Below are 21,149 nucleotides of genomic sequence, written 5' to 3'. Positions count from 1 at the left end.
GGGTGAAAGAACTCCCTGGAGTCTCTTTTATAAAGGCACTAATCCAGGGTACCTGGGTGGCTCAGTTGGTTAAGCATCCAACTCTTGATTTCGGGTCAGGTCATGATCTCATGGTTGGTGAGGCTGGCAGTATGGAGCCTGCTTGGGATTCTCTCTCTCTCTCCCTCTCTCTGTCCCTCTCCTGCTCATGTTCTGTCTCTCAAAATAAATGAATAAACTTAAAAAGAAAAAGAAAAATATAAAGGTACTAACCCCATTCATAAGGGCTCTACCCTCAGGAGCTGGTCTCCAAAAGGCCCTACCTCCAAATATTATCACACTGGAGATTAGGTTTCAACATATGAATTCTAGGAGACGCAAACATTCAATCTATAGCAAATCCCATACTATTTTGTTAGCATTCTACAATGATGCTATGTGGGATATTAATGAATTCATGAATGAAGTAAAGAAAGGTACTTTAAAATATGATGAGGGCACCTGGGTGGCTCAGTTGGTTAAGCATCTAACTTCGGCTCAGGTCATGATCTCACAGTTCGTGAGTTCCAGCCCCACGTCAGTCTCTGTGCTGACAGCTCAGAGCCTGGAGCCTGCTTTGGATTCTGTGTCTCCCTCCCTCTTTCTGCCCTCCCCAACTTGTGCTCTGTCTCTCTCTCTCTCAAAAATAAACATTAAAAAATTTTTAAAAAATATGATGACATGTTATGATAATTTAATATATAATTCCTTGATTCTTGGATTAACTGAGCAAAAAATGGAATTGTTTACCAGAAGAAAAATTTTGTTATACTAAAAACCAAAAATTATAATATGAAGTTAATGATTTACCTTTATTTTTTGTTTGGTTCTTATCAGAGTCCTAATATTATATTAAGTATTTCAAATATCACAGAAGTAAAACTTTTTTTTCCTATTGGCATTATTTGAATGCATTAGTTTTCTCATATATCATAAATAGATAGTATCTAACAAAGTTAAAAATTAATGGGGACCAATTACTACTAACACTAAAGAGCCATAAATTGAGTATGTTTGTAAGTTAGCATTCATGGTTTGTAATAGTATTTTTTTTTTTTTTTTCATTACAAACTTTTCCAGGTCTCACCAGCCTGGGGTACAAGTAGAGCAGTGTTGATAGTAACATTCCATATTTCACTGCCTCTAGTCCCTAGCTCACAATTGTAGGAGGTTGGTTTCCCTCAAAATTGCAACCAGTTCTATCTGGGAATCCCAAAGCTGTCCCGTGTGAATTCAAGAATTCCTCTTAAGGTCTCTGTCTCAAGCCTGTTGGGCTGCCTGAAGGTGAAGCCGTAGTGTGGGTGCTCTTGACCTGAGAGCTCTGAAGTCTAACTGAGGTGGAGCTCTAGTTTTTTTCCACCACAAATCCTTAAAATGCCAAAACAGTGCTCCTTTCTCTGTTGCTCTACTCAGACCATACCTAGAGGTCACACTGTTTGAAAGAGATGCTTTTATAAAGACCTCAAATAAGTCAAGCTTGCACTTTAAGACTCATTCCACAAGCGTTTTACCTGCCAAAATGGTACCACCATGTGCCAAGAACTTAAAACTTCCATGCTCCCACTAGCTTTAGAATGAAATGCTTCTTGATAAAATTTTAAGTGGAGGGATTGCATTATTTCAAAATTTGGCATCATGTAAGATGTTTGTAATATTTTTATCACATTATTTCAGATTTTCAACACTTAAAGTTACACAAAATTGGATGCCACTGTGCTGTGGGTGCCACACGGAAGTGGAGGAAATGCCTTCTCTCATTTTGTCTTGTACAGAAGTGCCTCAGAGGAGCAGTTTGTTTGGGTTTTGCCTCCAGTCTCTTCCTTAAAGCTCAGATCTCCAATCCATGGGGCTGTGACAGGAGCTATGCAGCGCCCTGTCCCCACTCCCCACTTCTATCATTTTTCCAGATGATAGAAGAAAACTCCCATCAAAACAAATTCACAACAAAAATATTTGAATTGACTTCTAGAACTTTCTCTGTAAAAATACATTAAAGATACCCAGAAAACTGAATTCATCAGATTTAGCCAGAGACTATGCCTTATTTGCCTTTCATAGTCATTAAATGTTGAAAAATATGTAAAAGGAGAATGAAGAAAAAAGTTTCATATAAAGTTTCATGAAGAGTTTCATCTAAACCGAGTCATCAGTGCTAACACATGACCCTAGTTTAGACCCTAGTTAGACCCTAGTTTGAACAAACTAACTATTTAAGATGTTTGAGGGAATAATTCCAGAGATTTGGATATGGAGTGGGTATTAGATGATATTAAGCAATTATTGTTAATTGTCCAAGGTGGGATAATGGAATTGTGGTTGTGAAGAAAATGTGACTATACTTTAGAAATAGACACTAAAATTTTTGGTTTATATACTTGATATACTACAAAGAGAAAAGGCAAGTATGGCAAAATGTTGACAATGTTAAATGTAGACTAGGGGGTGGTAGGTATTTATTCTAATTCTCTGTACATTTGAATTTTTTTACATAAAATATTTTTAAGACTATTTAAAATTTTTTAAATAAAAAATTAAAAATTTTTTAAATAAAAATTTTAAATAAAAAAATTAACATTTTTTTAAATGTTTATTTATTTTTGAGAGAGAGAGAGAGAGAGAGAGAGAGAGCAAGCAGGGGAGGGGTAGAGAGAGGGAGACACAGAATCCAAAGCAGGCTCCAGGTTCTTAGCTGTCAGCATAGAGCCTGATGTGGGGCTTGAACTCACAAATCACGAGATCATGACCTGAGCTGAAGTATGACATTTAACTGACTGAACCATCGAAGCGCCCCTTTTTAAAACTATTTTTAAGACTTGAGTTGTATTATGCTATATGCAGTATCTTTTTAAAAAGAGATCAACATTCTATTTTACTTATTTTATTTTTCTTCCAAGCTATACAAAATGTTTTCTTGAAACTAGTGTGTTAAGTTGAATGTACTTTCATTGAATCATATTGTATTTCATTGGAACTCAGTTTAAAACAGAGAGCCCTTCTGGGCTGATGGCTCAGAGCCTGGAGCCTGTTTCCGATTCTGTGTCTCCCTCTCTCTCTGCCCCTCCCCCGTTCATGCTCTGTCTCTCTCTGTCCCAAAAATAAATAAACGTTGAAAAAAAAATTAAAAAAACAAAAAAAAAACAAAAAAAACCAGAGAGCCTTAACATGAGGGATAAGACATATTCTCAGTAGTAATAGTGACTCATCATAGGAATAATTCCTATGGAGGTGGGGAGTGAACATGAGTATTTTACAAAATTTCATAGGAGATTCTAACATTCCCCCCTTTAACTTTCAAAACCATGTCTCATGGCAGAATTTTTTCTTTTATTTCCAGACTCAAAGCTAATCTTATAACTGGACTCTTAGAAATTGTGTGGCGGTCCACCTTTTTTCTCTCCTCCTTCTCTTCTGTTATCACTCGAAAGTCTGTGTGTAGAGGACCTTGTGGGAAATTGGTGGACGTGGTCTGTGAGGGCCTGGAAACAGAGCTCTCACTCTGAGGCCCTCTATACCAATGTCAATTACTTTTTTCCAGCAACTTCCCCACAGTCATTGCTTGAATCCTTTACTCTCCATTTTTAGAAGCCAGATGGCAGGGAATTGGCAGTTTTCCAAGGAAGTAGGTTAGTCCATATAATATTTGTTGAGCTCCTACTCTGTGCAATCCTATCAGCTGGAATTAAAAAAAAAAAAAAGTGAGAGAAAGACTATTTTCTAGTCACTAGCAGCTAACCAAGATATGACAGTTATGCAGAGTAGAAAGCAGTGGGGAAGATGGTGGAGTAGCAGGACCCTGAGCTCACTGAGTCAACAGTTACATGTATTGCAACTGACTTTGAAAGTGACCCGAAGACTGGCAGAACAGATCTTATACAGCTATTTGCAGAGAGAAGTCTGCAAAAAAGGATCGGAGGGGTAGAGATGTGGTTGGGAACCAAACCCCTGGTGTCACTATCTACAAATGGGAGGGACACCACAAGCACAGAGGAGTGATGGGATCAGACCCCACACTAGGGCATCCCTGGCTCTGGGGACCCACATTGGGAAGATCAGTCCTTATAGCATCTGGCTTTGAAAATCCATGGGACTTCACTCTGAGAGCTTGAAAAATCAGCAGGGCTTGGGCTGCCGAGGTGGCTCAGTCACTTAAGTGTCTGACTCTTGATTTCAACTCAGGCTATGATTCACAGTTCATGAGTTTGGGTCCCGCATCAGGCTATTTGCTGACAACATGGAACCTGCTTGGGATTCTCTTGCTCCTTCTCTCTCTGCCCTTCCACAGTTCGTGCTCTCTCTCTCTTTCTCAAAATAAATAAACTTAAAAAAAAAAAAAATCACCAGGGCTTAACTCTCAAAAGCTGGATGGCAATAGCAAGCCAAGCCTCTGCCCTTAAAGAGCCAGGATACTAAGTGACTCTCTGGAGACACAGCACAGAAGCAGCAATTTGAAAAGTGCCTGGGCAGCACCTGGGTGTCTCAGTCGGTTAAGCCTCTGACTTCAAGCCCTGCATCGGGCTCTGTACTGACAGCTCAGAGCCTGGAGCCTGCTTCAGATTCTGTGTCCCGCTCTCTCCCTGCCCCTCCCTTGTTCATGCTGTGTCTCTCTCTCAAGAATAAATAAAACATTAAAAAATAAATTAATTAAAATAAATAAATAAACATTTAAAAAATCTTTCTAATAAAAAATACAAAATAAAAGTGCTTGGGGTATACATGAAGAAGATTTATTGACTAATTTGAGGTCATGTGTTGGAAGAGCAGAGATCTGCAGGAGAGTTCTTTGGGAGAAAAAGCTCTTTTTCTTGTCCTTCCTCAGCCTAGATAGTTGCATGCTTGTGGGAGTCAGTCCTAACACTCACCAGCCAGCCCTGGAATTTCTTTCAGCCCTGCCCCATCCAACTCACCTGCCTTGGCAGGTGTCCCACCACACCTGGCAGGAAGCCCTGGCTAGAACCAGCACCTCTCCAAAGTGACTCCTGCCCTGCAGAGGTGGGGAGATGACCCCACACATGACCCCATCTGCAGTTTGTGCACAGGAAACAAGTCTTGCCCATCAGTACACCCACAGCTATCACAGCAACTAATTGCAGATAGCCAGGCTGAGGGCCAGTCCCACCGACCAGCATGCCCACAGCAATCAAGACTCAGCCACAATAGGAGGACACATGCAGCCCACACAGCAGTCACCCTAGAGCCCTTGGTTCTGGTAACCAAGGGGGGACTGAACTACAATGCACCACAGGACCCCATCTACACGTCACTACTTTCAAGACCAATAGCCATAGCTGACCTACCTAGTACATAGAAACAGACACAGAGAGACAAAATGGGGGGACAGAAGAATAAGTCCTAATTGATAGAATAAGACAGGGATGCCTGGGTGGCTCAGTCGGTTAAGTGTCTGACTCTTGGTTTTGGCTCAGGTCATGATCTCACAGTTCATGAGTTTGAGCCCCACATTGGGCTCCATGCTGTCAGCACGGAGCCTGCCTGAGATTTTCTCTCTCCCTCTCTCTCTGCTCCTCCTCTGCTCTCTCTGTCTCTCAAAATAAATAAACTTAAAAAAAAAAAAGAATAAGACAAAACCACAGAAAAAGAGCTAAACAAAATGGAGGTAGACAATATACTTAATAAAGACCAAAGTAATGATCATTAGATACTCATGGATACTCATTAGAGAGAGGAGTGGATAAACTCAATGAGAACTTCAACAGATATAGAAAATATAAAAACTAGCCAGTCAGAGCTGAATTAGGCAATAGTTGAGATGAAAAATACACTAGAGGGAATCAACAGCAGGTTAGGTGATGCAGAAGAATGGATCAGCAACCCAATCAGCTAAATAGCAAAAGAGAAAAGAATAATAAAAATGGGAATAGGTTAAGGGACACCTGTGACATCATCAAATATAGTTACATTTGGATTACAGGGATCTCAGAAGAAAAAGAAGAGAGAGAGAAGGGGGCAGAAAATTTATTTGAATCATAGCTGAAAACTTACCTAACCTGGGGAAGGAAACAGACATCTAGGTCTGGGAGGCAAAGAAAGCCCCAAATAAAATGAACCCAAGGAAGCCCACACCAAGACACATAAGAATTAAAATGGCCAAAAAAAAAAAAAAAAATATTAAAGCAGCAAGAAAAAGCAAACAGTTACATGCCAGAAAAAAGTCCCACAAGGCTATCAGGTGATTTTTCAGCAGAAACTTTGCAAACCAGAAGGGAATAGCATGATATATTAAAAATGATGAAAGGAAAAAAACCCTACAATCAAGAACACTAATGTTATCATTAATTGAAAGAGAGATATAAGGTACCCAGAGAAACAAAAGTTAAAGGAGTTCATCACCACTAAACCAGCTTACAAAAAATGTTAAAAGGAATGCTTTACTTGGAAAGAAAAGACCATACCTAGAATTAAGAAAATTAGGAAGGGAAAAAATTTCACTGGTAAAGGCAAACATACAGTAAAGACAGTAGATTAATCACTTATAAAGCCAATATAGAGGTTAAAACACAAAAGTAGTAAAATCAATTATATCTACAACAATTAGGGGATATACAAAATAAAAAGATATAGACTATAATATGACATACATAAAACATGAAGGGCAAGTAAAAATTTAGTGCTTTTAAAATGTGTTCAAACTTAAGTGTCCATCTACTTACATAGACTGCTATATACATAGGATGTTATATATGAACCCCATGGTGACCACAATCCAAAAACCTGTAGTAGATGCAAAAGAAATAAAGAGAGAAGAATCCAAGCATAACACTAAAGAAAGCCATTGAGCCACAAGGAAAGAGAGCAAGAGAAGAGAGGAATAAAGAATAACTATAAAAACAACCAGAAAACAATGAACAAAATGGCAATAAGTACATATCTACTACTAATTACTTTAAATGTAAATGGACTAAATGATCCAATAAAAAAGCGTAGGGTATGGATGGATGGATAAAAAATGGATAAAATGGATAAAACAGAATGGATAAAAAAAAAAAGCAAAAAAAAAACAAAACAAGACCCATCAATATGCTGCCAACAAGAGAATCACTTTAGACCTAAAGATACATATACACTAAAAGTAAAGGGATGGAAAAAGCTATTCCATGCAAATGGAAGTGGAAAAAAAAAAGCCAGGATAGCAATATTTATACAGACAAAATGGACTTTAAAACAAAGCCCGCAACATCAAAAAGAAGGGTATCATATAATGATAAAGGGATCAATCCAACAAGAGAATGCAATTGCAAATATCTATGCACACAACATAGGAACACCTAAATACATAAGCAAATATTAACAGACATAAAAGGAGGCTGATAGTAATACAATGACAATAGGGGAATTTAACACCCCATTTTTATCAATTAAAAGAGCATCCAGATAGGAAATAGGAAACAGTGACTTTAAACAATACATTAGGCCAGATGAACTTAAGAGATATACACAGAACATTCCATCCAAAACCAGCAGAATATGCACTCTTTTCAAATATACACAGAATGTTCTCTAGGATAGATAACATGGTGGGCCATAAGACAAGTGTCAATAAGTTTAAGAAGACTGAAATGATATTAAGCATGTTTTCCAACCACAATGGCATGAAACTAGAAATCCATTACAAGAAAAAAAAAACTGGAAAAAATACAAACACACGGAGGCTAAATAGACTACTAAACAACCAACAAGGCAAAGAAGAAATCAAACTGGAAATCAAAAAAATTGACAGAAACAAATAAAAATGGAAACAATGGTGCAAAATCTTTGGGACACAGCAAAAGTAGTTTAAGAGAAAAGTTTATATAATGTAGGCCTACCTCAAGAAACAAACAAACAAAATTCAAATAATTTAACCTTATACCGAAAAGAACTAAAAAAAAAAAATAATAAAACAAACAAACCAAAGTTAGTAGACAGAAGGAAATAATAAAGATTAGAGTGGAAATGAATGAGGTGTGCCCGGATGGCTCAGTCAGTTGAGCATCTGACTCTTGATTTTGGCTTAGCTTATGATCACAGGGTCATGGGATTGAGCCCCACAACAGGGCTCTACACTGAGTGTGAAGTCTGCTTAGGATTCTCTCTCTCCCTCTGCCACCCCCCTCCCCTACTCATGTGTGCTCTCTCTCTTTCTCAAAAAAAAAAAAAAAAAAAAGAAAAAAGAAAAAAGAGTGGAAATAAATGACAGAGACTAAAAAATAATAGGAAAGATCAGTGAAGCCAAGAGCTGGTTCTTTGAAATGATAAACAAAATTGATAAACCTTTAGTCAGACTTATCAAGAAAAAGAGGATGTAAATAAATATTTTTTTTTAGAAATGAAAGAAGAGAAAGAACAACAAACACAGAAATACAAAAGATTATAAGGGAATACTATAAAAATTATATGCCAACAAATTGGACAGCCTAGAAGAAATGAGTAAATTCCTAGAAACATACAATCTTCCAAAACTGAATCAGGAAAAAAATAGAAATTTTGAACAGACCAATTACTAGTAATAAAATTGAATCAGTAATATAAAACCAAAAGCAAACCAAAACAAAACAAAAAATCTCCCAACAAACAAAAGTCCAGGACTAGATGGCTTTACAGGCAAATTCTACCAAACATTTTAAGAAGAGTTAATACCTATCCTTCTTAAACTATTCTAAAGAGTAGAAAATGAAGGAATGCTTTAAATTCATTCTGTGAGTCCAGCATTACCCTGATACCAAAACCAGACACAAATGCTACAAAAAGAGAAAATTACAGGCCAGTATCCCTGGTGAACATACATGCTAAAATCCTTAACAGAATATTAGCAAACCAAATACTACATCAAAGGGATCAATCACCACAGTCAAGTGGGATTTATTCCAGGGATGCAATCTTTGCAAATCAATCAAAATGATACATCACATTAACAAGAAGGATTAAAACCCACATGATTATCTCAATAGACGCAGAAGTATTTGACAAAATACACATCTATGCATGATAAAACTCTCAACAAAGTGAGTATACAGGAAACATACCTCAACATAATAAAGGCCATATATGAAAAACCCACAGCTAACATCATACTCAATGGTGAAAACTGAAGGCCTTTCCTCTAAGACAAGGCAGAAGACAAGGATGTCCACTTTCACTACTTTTATTCAACAGAGTACTGGAAGTCCTAACCATGGCAATCAGACAACAAGAAGAAATAAAAGGCATCCAGATTGGTGAGGAAGGAGTAAAATTGTCATTGTTTGCAAATGACATGATACTATATACAGAAAACCCCAACATTCCACCAAAAAACTATCAGGACTAATAAATGAATACACCAAAGTTGCAGCATAGAAAATCAATATACAGAAACTTGTTGCATTTTTATACACTAATAACAATGTAGCAGAAAGAAATTAAAAAAAAAAACACAACTTCACTTACAATTGCATCAAAAGAATACATTACCTAGGAATAAACTTAACCAAGGAGGTGAAAGACCTATACTCTGAAAACTACAAGACACTGATGAAAGAAATTAAAGATGACATACATGGAAGGACATACTACGCTTATGGATTGGAAGACTTAATGTTGTTAAAATATCCATAATACCTAAAGCAATCTACAGATTCAATGCAATCTCTGTTAAAATACAAATAGCATTTTTTACAAAACTAGAATAATACTAAAATTTGTATGGAGCCGCAAAAGACCCTGGATAGCCAAAGCAATCTTGGGAAAGAACAAAGCTAGAGGTATCACGATCTCAGATTTTAGGATATACTACAAAGCTATTATAACCAAAATAGTATGGTACTTGCACAAAAATAGACACATAGATCAAGGGACTAGGATAGAGATCCCAGAAATAAACCCACACTTACATTGTCAATTAATCTATGACAAAGTAGGCAGGAACATACAATGGGGAAAAGACAGTCTCTTCAACAAATGGCGTTAGGAAACCAAATACTTACAGCTAAAAGAATGCTACTGAACAACTTTCCTACACCATTCACAAAAATAAACTCAAAATCGATTAAAATCCTTAATGTGAGACTTCAAATCATAAAACTCCTAAGAGAAAACCTAGGCAATGATCTCTCAGACATCAGCCTTAGCAACGTATGTATGGATATGTCTCCTCAAGTAAGAAAAATAAAAGCAAAAATAAATTATTAGGAGTATACCAAAATAAAAAGGTTTTGCACAACAAAGGGAACTAACAACAAGATGAAAAGACTACTACTGAATGGGAGAAGGTATTTGCAAATGATATATCTGATAAGGGCTTAATATCTAAAATATACAAAGAACTTATATAACTCAACACCAAAACCCCACAAATAACCTAATTAAAATGGGCAGAGAACCTGAATAGACATTTTTCTAAACAAGACATATAGATGGCCAGCAGACATTTGAAAAGATGCTCACATTACTCATTAACAGGGAAATACAAATCAAAACCACAATGAGATCACCTCATCAATCAGAATGGCCAGCTAGGAAAGCAAGAAAGAAAGAGGAAGAAAGAAAGAAAGAAAGAAAGAAAGAAAGAAAGAAAGAAAGAAAGAAAGAAAGAAAGAAAGAAAGAAAACAAGTATTGGTGAGGATGTGAAGAAAAAGGATTCCTTGTGTACTGTTGGTGAGAATGTGAACTGGTACAACTAATATGGAAAATAGTATGAAGTTTCCTCAAAAAATTAAAAATAGAAACCCCATATAACCTATTAATTCCACTTTTGGTATTTGTTTGAAGAAAATGAAAACACAAATTGAAAAAGATATGTGTACCCCTGTGTTTACTGCAGCATTTTTTACAATAGCCAAGATATGGGAGCAACCCAAGTGTCCATTAATAGATAAATGGATAAAGAAAAGGTGGTATACAACGGTATATTATCCAGCCATTAGAAAGAATGAAATCTTACCATTTGCAAAAACATAGATGGTATGATGTTAAGTGAAATAAGTTAGACAGAGAAAGACAGATGCCATATGATTTCACTTACATGTGGACTCTGAAAAACAAATGAACAAACAAAAAAATGGAAACAGACTCATACATACAGAGGACAAACTGATGGTTACCAGAGATAAGGTGGGTGGGAAATACATGAAATGGCAGAGGGGATTAAGAGATACAAAGTTTTAGTTAAAAAACCAATAAGTCATGGAGAGGAAAAGTATAGCATCGGGAATCTAGTCAATAATATTTAAAAAAAAATTGTATGATGACAGATGTTTACTAAACTAGTTGTGGTAGCCATTGAGTAATGTACAGAATTTTTAAATCACTTTGTTATATACCTGAAACTAATATAACAGTGTATGTCAACTATATTTCAACAATAATAATTAACAAATAAATAATACATAAAAATATTTCAACCCACTCCCCCCCAGAAAGTAGAAAGCAAGTTGCTAAAGCAACAGTGAAAACGTTGAGCAGTGGAAGCAGAATCATGTGACCAGACATATGGGCACAGGCCAGAGGTGCCGCAGTGGAGTAAAGCGGTGCCCAGTCCCACGTGGGGGATGGGGCATTACTGGGCTTGAGTCTTTGCTGAGGCCAGTACCTCAGAGTGATCTCTTAAAGCTATTTTCCCTGTGGAGAAAACAGGAGGATGCCAACAATGAGGAAAAATCATAGCTATTTTCATTTTATTAGTGTTTTTGTGTGTTTTGTTTTTAGTCAGAACAGTATCTGTGAAATTAAAATAAGAATTCAGGGCAAGAAACTCTTTAAAAAGGAATATGAGGATGACAGACTCTTCCAGCATAGTAAGTCATGAATTAATGAGGACTTCAACTTCTTTCAACAATAGAATAGAAAGAACTAGAAAGAACACTTTTATGCTGGTTTAAAGAGTGGATCATTAGAAAGGAAACCCGGGGCACCTGGGTGGCTCAGTCGGTTGGGCGTCTGACTTCAGCTCAGGTTATGATCTCACAGTCCGTGAGTCTGGCCCCGCGTTGGCCCCGCGTTGGGCTCTGACAGCTCAGAGCCTGGAGCCTGCTTTGGATTCTGTGTCTCCCTCTCTCTCTATCCCTCCCCTGCTCATGCTCTTTCTCTCTCTGTCTCAAAAATAAATAAAAACATTAAAAAAAATTAAAAAAAAAAAAGAAAGGAAACAAGTAATTCGATCATGTAATATACTCATTTTTTAATGAATAATGCCATTTATTGTAGATATTTATATATTACTTCCCAGGTTATATCTTCTAAAGAAAAGTTTAATCTTAGTAAATTTAGGGGCTAACAGCAGAACAGAAAGATTGTATTGTAGATGAAATTTGTCTTTTCTTCTGTCACCTCATTCCTTTCCTGGTTTTATCCACCCTGCTGTGATATCCCCAATACTCTTACTTTACTTATCTGAATTCCTTTCCCTTATGAAAATCAGAATTTAGTAAAGAATGATTCCAATGATTTATGTTCCCCCTCACCACAAGCAAAATTTGCACATAATCTCCATCAAACTGAGGGTTTCCAAATGTTTTTGAACATCAGGCAGAATATTGGCCAGGATGGGGGGGCGGGGGCAAGGGGCCTTTGTTGTGTGCCTAAAATAAATCCATGATTGAGGAGAAGAACATTTGTCTTTGAAAAGTGGAATTAAGAATTCTGGGCAGTTTGTATAGATTTGAACCAAGCTTATCTCTATACCAAACAGACGTGGCCACATGTTTATTTATATGGCAAACAAGGTGGCGATAACATGAGAAAAAATAACCCCATTTGCACTTCATAGTAGCCATGTATATATAACAAATGTGTTAATATAATATTATCTTTGCTCATTAAAGAAGATACAGAAAGTACAGATAATTTCAGGAATCCTCACATAGGTGTTCAACACACGTCAGTCAATGTGTGTTATTGTGAATAGTTGCAAGTAATAAATTTGCATCTCTTTTGGCATATTCCGACATCTTAATTTATATGGTTTTCCTATGCCTGTTTGGTGAGGCATTCTGGTAAGCTTTTTATTTTTTCTTTCTTTCTTTTTTTTTTTTTTAAGAAAATTTCATTTTATATTCTTGAGAAGGCAAAATCATTCAGTTTAATAGTGACCCACAACTCTATACTATTATCAATACAGCTGACAATAATAATACCTTAGACTTACTTAAAAATGCTTTAATGCTTTAAAAAATGTTTATTTTTGAGACAGAGACAGAGCATGAGGGGGGGAGGGGCTGAGAGAGAGGGAGACAGAATCTGAAGGAGGCTCCAGGCACTGAGCTGTCAGCACAGAACCCAATGCGGGGCTCGAACTCATGAACCGTGAGACCATGACCTGAGCCGAAGTTGGAAACTTAAACAACTGAGCCACCCAGACACCCCTTAAAATGCTTTAAAGTAAATACAATATAATGGGAAAATTTTAAGCTGCAATTTTAACTTAAAAAAATAGATAATATGATAACATTCCAAAAAGTGTATATGGTATATAGTTCTTCCAGTCCATTCCTGTCTCCTTACTGCCCAAGGCAACCATTGCTCTCATTTTCTTGTGTAGCTTCTGGAGTTAGCCTTTGGATTCCATTCATTTCTAATATTTGTTGTTTCATTCATTCATTCATTCATTTATTTATTTATTTATTTATTTATTTATTTATTTATTTATTTTAGATGACTCCAGAATTGATGATAAAAGCATGCACTTTTTATACTGGACGTTTAGTAAAGGCACACTTTTGGTAAGAATGTGATTTTTACATACTATTTCTTTGTGTTTTTATTTTTTAATACTCTCCATATGAAGAACAACTCATTTTTAGCCAGTTGTTCTGATTTTATCTATTTAATCATGTCTCCACCATTTTGTATTATATATTTAATTTATTTTCACTTGGCTTTTACTTAGTTAAAGTCTGTTCTTTACTTCTTCATGGTATTACTTTGTTGTGTGTGTGTGTGTTTTTTAATGTTTTATTTTATATTTGAGAGAGAGAGCATGAGCAGGGGAGGGGCAGAGAGATGGAGACAGAATCTGAAGCAGGCTCCAGGCTCTGAGCTATTAGCACAGAGCCTGATGTGGGGCTCGAACTCACAGACCGTGAGATCGTGACCCGAGTCAAAGCTGGACGTTCAACTGACTGAGCCACCCAGGTGCCCCTGTTTTCGTTTCTTTTAAAATTAAAACTTCAAAATTGAAAGTATAAGGTCTATAATCCCTTCATTTGAAACCCTTGGAGATATGTTTTGAAATTTATATTCCTTTCCTTAAAAATTTTTACAAAGGTATTTCTGCACATTGTATGTATTATATAACATCTTCAGTGGTGTCTGAGACAGCATGCTGGAACCAAATGTATTCAAACATATTAGTATTTCTACTATGTATATATTATATATGTATGTAATAAAATGAAATATATATACATGAAATGAAATGAAAAAAGACTATGAACAATTATGTGTCAATTCCAGGGAGGTTCTAATGCAAAATTACTTTAGATCAGGTCTAGTTTTGCCTCTAAATAGGTTATGGAAAAACTTCCGGATTCCAGATCTTTCTGGGTTTTAGAAATGTAGCAAAGGGAATTGCAAGCTCAAAGGAAATGCAAGGACTAGCTAGAAATAAAACAATAACAATAATTGAACAATTTCTTTCTATGCTGTGGTTTTTGAGGAGCTAAAGGAGGTGGTATTACTCCTTCTCCCTCTCCATTTATTTAGTAATGTACTGCCATAACATCAAAATACTATTTTTCTATATTTTCTGCCTCTAGCTCTTGGAGAGACATAGCAATACCTCTTACAAATGAAGATGATGAGCTGGCTGAGAAAATAGAAAGAGCAATGAAATATAATAATTTCAGGCTTCAAAAATATGTATTTCATCTCTGGCACTCTTATGTAAAACGTCAAAAAAAACAACTTACAGGTAAATCCTTACATAGTATTGATTTGTTTTTATATTCAGGTATTCAAAGAAGCAACACAATGGCTAAGCAGTTTGTACTAGAGAATTTATTATTATGTCTAGAGAGCTGTCATGAAATGTAAAGCCCCTAATTTAAAATATTTAATGAGATTTGTGTCAAAGGGTTTCATCGTAACAGAAAACAGTCATGTTTAAAAGAAACTTCTGTATGTATTTGTGTGAAATAGGGATCTCCTATCAGCTTTTTTACTAATAGACCCCTGGTATATCACAGTTGGGTACCAAAATTGATTATTTCTTGGTAGAGAGTTTTCCATTCATGACAGGTATTTCATTTGAAATGGGTACACGAGGATACAAAGAAAATGAATTTTCTTTTCCTTAAAACTTTGATGAGCAGGCAGTGCAAGTACATGATCTTAGGAGCAGGGATAGAGGACTCCAGCCTTTTTTTATTTTTATTTTTTATTTTTTTAATGTTTTTTTAATCTATTTTTGAGAGACAGAGAGAGACAGAGAAGGGGAGGGCAGAGAGAGAGGAAGACACAGAATCCAAAGCAGGTTCCAGGCTGAGCTGTCAGCACAGAGCCCAAAGTGTGGCTCAAACCCATGAACTGTGAGATCATGACCTGAGCTGAAATAGGTTGCTTAAAGGGGACTGAGTCACCCAGACACCCCTGGGGACTCCAGCCTTTTGTTCAGATTTTAGCCACTTCACCAAATATTGGTTTATCGTTGCTGCAAATTAGAGAATTATTTCCTCTTGATCCATTCCTGTTGGTCTCTCAGTCACAGTGAACCCTCTGAAGGTTTTGACATAAGACTGATGGACTTCTAATTCTGGGAGGAAACAATTGGTCGCAGTGAGGAAGCCACTGCCTTCTGTCAGTGGTATCCTGGGGCTTGCCTTAGTCATCCTTCTCCCTGGCCCCACCCCTGTATTTGAGATTTGGACCCTTGGTGAAAACATAAAATGGAGCAAATTCTTTAATCATAATGCATTTAACTAAATTAGAATACTATCACATGATTCTATTTCTATGAATAAGTTTGGAAATTCTGGTTTTATAAAGATGTGCTATCACATCTATTACATCTTAATTTATAAGGGCAAAGGTGATGTTTACAGGTTAATAAAGTCTCGGGAGTAGAAATCTACTGCTATCCGTAATAATTAATTTTAGAAGAAATTAAAATCAAACAAAAACTGTCAGATGCCATATTGGTTCATACTGTAGACACTTTGGGTTTTGGGGAAATATCTTTAAATATATACAATAATCTAATAACTTTTCTTTAGATACACTATTGCAGGTACAAAAGATGTTGCACTGTTACAAGCTGACAGCTATCCTAACTAAATGGAGGGATAAAGCAAGACTTAAGTATAAAAAGAGAGAAGATGAGCTGGTACGGTATCTTGGAAACTTAGTATTTTTAGAAATTTAATTTTGGTGTTACATCAATGTGGCTTCAGATAATGATGCTATGTGTGGAAAGTACTAAAATCCTGAATATTACATACTTTTGGTGGGGTCTTTATTCTTGTAATTTAATAATTTAAATTTCACTTCAGCTACCAAGAATATTTTCTAATAAATTCTGTTGTTTCAACTATGAACACTGAGAAAAATCATTTCAACATTTTGTTTAAAGTTATTGATAAAGACTAAGAATTTTGCTCAAGCAAGTGGTTAGATGGGTATAGATGTCTAAAATGGAAGAGAAACTATTTGTTGTGATAAAGACTGAATAGTTTTTTTCTAGGTAAGATTAAATTGTTATTTATTCTTTTTCAACATTTAATGTAATAAATTATAATTTTAGTATCAAATAATTTTAAAAATTACTAAATTGCTAAAATTAAAGGATCATTCTTAACTGGGACACCTCCTCCCCCCACCCCAGCAATTAAAGTAATTAATTTTTAAAAATATTTATTTATTTTTGAGAGAGAGAGAAACAGAGTGCGAATGAAGAAGGAAGGAGGGGCAGAGAGAGAGGGAGACACAGAATCTGAAGCAGGCTCCAGGCTCTGAGCTGTCAGTACAGAGCCTGACGCAGGGTTCAAACCCAGGAAGGGAGATCATAACCTGAGCCAAAGTCAGACGCCCACCTGAATGAGCCACCCAAGTGCCTCCAGGAATTAAAACAATTAAAATAGAGGATCCAAGGAAATTCCTCCAAACCTGAAAATATGTCTAGTTTGCTTAAGCTATTAGTAAATTACTATTTAATATTGTTTTAGTAAGCACAGTAACTATTAGGATCAGACAGAAAAACGCTGAAAATTTTTTAGGTATTTTATTCAGTAGGTAATATTTTATCAATAGTCTTTGAAATAAAAAGTTGGAATAAATAGGAAAGAGAAAAATAAGAAGTTAAACTCCCTGTTTTGTCATTGCCTGGTGGAGGGCAGGATCAATGCCTCCCACCGCTAACTAGTTCAGATGTTGAGACTGATGATACTACATACGTCCCGAGAGGGCATGAAAAGATCTATTGCTTACATAATCCTTGAAACAGTGCTAGAGCCTGCAAAGGATACTGACATGCATAAAGCATATTCTTGCTCTCTGGAAGTTTATTATCTGCTGGTATTGAACAGGTGTTCTTATAGGATGTCCTCTAGAATTTTGTGGAGTTCATTTTCAGTGTTGCCAGTTAAACAGTTATACTTCAGGTTCCACTGTTTTAATCTGCTTGTTCAGTGTTTTTCAACACTGTGTACTAAGCTAGTACTTTGACCTTGGCTCCCCCCATGTCTGATCAGTGATTGTCCAATGGTGCAATAAATAACTGTACGTGACTAGTCTGCTCCTTTCACACCCCTCTAAAACTGAACATCCTTGAGGCAAAATCATTCTCTTAATCATACACATACATTGAGTATAATGTTTTGCATGTAGTAGTTGACACAATTAATACATATAATAATGTATATTATACATAATATAGTATTATCCTTAATATAGATGTATATTATATAGTTAATTGAGTGTTTAGAGAAAATATTTGCTTCTAGCTATGTGATTTCTTGGCCTAATAATCACTCACTTAGGAGGGTGAAGTGAAGGAGGCAGGTATATATAATAATATGTATATACTATATATGATATATACTATATAATAATATGTAATAATTATATAACTGTATATAATATATACTATATAATAATATGTAGTAATTATATATTATATATAACTAATAATAATCAAAATTGTGTGTAACATTTGTTTGCCCTCATGGCTTTTTCTTGATTATGCAGTTTTAAGGAATGTATTGAAAGTTAAAATGGGGACTTCTTGTAACAATAAATCAGGCAAGTCCCCAGATGCTTTCTTCTGTCTCTCCTTTTTTTTTTTTTAATTTCTGTGCTAACCACCTCCTTTCCATGCCCCAAATATCAGTTCTATCATTACCAGAACCTCGACTCTGTGGGTTTCAGCTTCCTCATCTGAAGGAGGAGCTGGACCACATCTTCAAGGTTGTTGCCTGTGCCAATGTTGTCTTACAACTAATGGAAATGATCTCTAATGCCTTGGTGGTCCAGAGAATATTAAACATGCTATTGACAAGACAGTTTATATAACAATGATAGTAACAATAAATAGTGCTTAATTGGTGCTATCATGGTGGTGAGCACTGTGCTTTTTTAAAAAAAGTTTATTTTGAAGGAGTGAGAGAGCACATGCGCATATACAAGCCAGGGAAGAGCAGGATGAGAGGGAGAGAGAATGGGCCCAATCCCATGAACATTTGAAATCATGGCCTGAGCTAAAATTGAGTCAGAAGCTTAGCCAACTGAGCCACCCAGGTGCCCCACACTATGCTTGATATATATCATCTCATTTAACCTTTACAACAATTCCATGGAATTTATCAATTATTTTCATGGCAGATATTAAAACATGAACTTCAATTGCTAAAATGGAGAAACAACCTAAAACTCAAAGTAGCTGCTAATGAAGAATCCATTTTTCCTGAACCAAGTCTGTCTAAAGTCTCTCTTGAAGGCAATATTCCTGAATGTGACATTTCACTGTTACCCCAAAGAGCGGTCTCACAGGTTTGTATGAATTCATGTACCGTAACTAGTCATTTTCACAATGCTTATTTAAAGAGTGGTTTTATAAACCTTACATGGATGATGGAGATTTTATTTCAAAGATATACGTGTTTTTTTACAACTACACTTGGGTTAAGCTAATTTTTTTAGAGGCCATCCTTTTGGATGGCTATAAGATGAATCTAACAGTCAAAAGTGGGGAAAGTAAAGCTGTAGGAAATGTTTTTCTTTCCTTCCTCCTTCAAGTACATGTTGTTATTTAAGGTGGAACAGATTTTAGATACTCCAGTGCTCACTTTTCAATCTCCAATCCCTCCCTAATCTTTTAATCTTAACATTATTCCTCTATTCGGGGATGCAAATGGTCTTGTCTTATTGCAACTTTCAGTTAGTTAAAATATTTATACTATCTTTCTTCCTTAGATTGTGAATTCATAAAAAGAATCATGTAGTTACATCTTACAATTCATTGAATTGATCTCTGAAAAATAAACCATAATTCCAACTACTGGCTATATTCTCTCCTATTTTGATAGAAAAGTAACTTCTACTTTGTGAGGCTACCTGATAAGTGGTAGAAGAAGTGTAAAATATCACCTCATTCTGATTGATGGCAGCTTCACATTATAAAATCCCATGTATTAAATATACCCCTCTAAATGCACAGAATCAAGCTCAAGTTATATTTGGGAACAGGTATCTATGTATCTACACCTAATCTTGCATTTTATATAAAAATTAAAAAAAATTTTTTTTTACATTTATTTATTTTTGATAGACAGAAAGAGACAGCACAAGTGGGGGAGGGGCAGAGAAAGAAGGAGACACAGAATCCAAAGCAGGCTCCAGGCTCCGAGCTGTCAGCACAGAGCCCGAAGCGGGGCTCGAACTCACAAACCGCAAGATCATGACCTGAGCTGAAGTCAGACGCTTAACTGACTGAGCCATACAGGCACCCCATTTTTTATTTTATATTATTATTATTAATTTTTTTGCATTTTATATAGAGCATAGAATTAGGATAAGGATAGTTTTGCCCATAATTTCCTCTTTATAAATTGCCTCTGGTTTGTTTTTAAATTGGAATTCCTGTAATTTTTTTTACTGGTTTGTAATAGCCCTTTATATATTGGTAATATCAACCCTTTGCCTGGAATATATTAGAGATTTCCACCCCTCCATGCTTGATGTTTGCTTTCAATTTTGTCTGTAGAGTCCTTCAATGTGAAAAATTTTAGAGCTTTCTGTAACGAAGTCTGTCATTCTTGCCCTAATTACTTTTCCTTTTGTGCCATATTAATATGTCATTCTTAGCTGTTTTCCTAAGCTATGTCACATTCTTTCTTACCGTTTATACAGCTGTTTTTTGTCTGTGAACTCCTAAGCTGTTCACTGCTAATGTTTCTCTGTTTACTTTATCAGCGGCTGTTCTAGGGTTTACGATATGCCTTTTCAATTTATCACAGATTACACCTTCACAAAATTTTCTACCACTTTATGTATAATGTTAAAACTCTCTACTTCATCCACATTGTTGCAAATGGCAACATTTCATTTTCATTTCATATACCACATTTTCTTTATCCATTTGTCACTTGATGGACACTTGAGCTCTTTTCATAGTTTAGCTATTGTTGATATAGAATATATTTATTATTTTGTTGTTTTCTTATTGAAGTATAATTAGTGTACAGTGTTATATTAGTTTCAGGTGTATAATATGATGATTCAATGGTTCTATACATTACTCAGTGCTCATCACAATTAAGTGTGCTCTTAACCTGCTTTGTTTCACCCACCCCTCCACTCATCTCTCCTCTGGCAGTCATTAGCTTGTTTTTTTTGTTTTGGTTGTCTTTTTTTTCTTTGTTCATTTGCTTTGTTTCTTAAATTCCACATGAGTGAAATCATAATGATATTTGCATTTCTATAACTTATTTCACTTAGCATCATACCCCCTAAGTCTATCCATTTGTTGCAAATGCCAAGATCCATTCTTCTTTATGGCTGAGTAATATTCCATTGTGTATATATATGTGTATATATATATATATGTGTGTGTGTAATATTCCATTGTGTATATATATGTGTATATATATATGTGTATATACATATGTGTATATATATGTGTATATATATATTTTATACATATATATATATATATATATGTATATATATA

At 35.7% G+C, this 21,149-nt stretch overlaps 2 protein-coding genes across 2 annotated transcripts in view; one reads left to right on the top strand and one right to left on the bottom strand.

Moving 5' to 3' along the window:
- Nucleotides 1-21,149, top strand: part of FBXL13 (F-box and leucine rich repeat protein 13) — a 217,150-nt gene that overhangs the window by 22,468 nt on the left and 173,533 nt on the right. Inside the window, exons 4-7 of the mRNA XM_086696868.1 lie at nucleotides 13,643-13,710; nucleotides 14,746-14,900; nucleotides 16,201-16,310; nucleotides 18,803-18,970. Of these exons, the coding sequence (XP_086552994.1) occupies nucleotides 13,643-13,710; nucleotides 14,746-14,900; nucleotides 16,201-16,310; nucleotides 18,803-18,970 (501 nt within the window). The remainder of the gene's footprint in view (nucleotides 1-13,642; nucleotides 13,711-14,745; nucleotides 14,901-16,200; nucleotides 16,311-18,802; nucleotides 18,971-21,149) is intronic.
- The window catches only part of LRRC17 (leucine rich repeat containing 17), a 116,571-nt gene that overhangs the window by 5,167 nt on the left and 90,255 nt on the right, over nucleotides 1-21,149 (bottom strand). The window lies entirely within an intron of this gene.

Source organism: Puma concolor, chromosome A2, assembly GCF_028749965.1.
Source record: "Puma concolor isolate L17-30 chromosome A2, mPumCon1.1.hap2, whole genome shotgun sequence".
Lineage (NCBI taxonomy): Eukaryota > Metazoa > Chordata > Mammalia > Carnivora > Felidae > Puma > Puma concolor.
The sequence above is the reverse complement of the archived record's forward strand: the minus strand, read 5'-3'. Positions and strand labels throughout refer to the sequence as shown.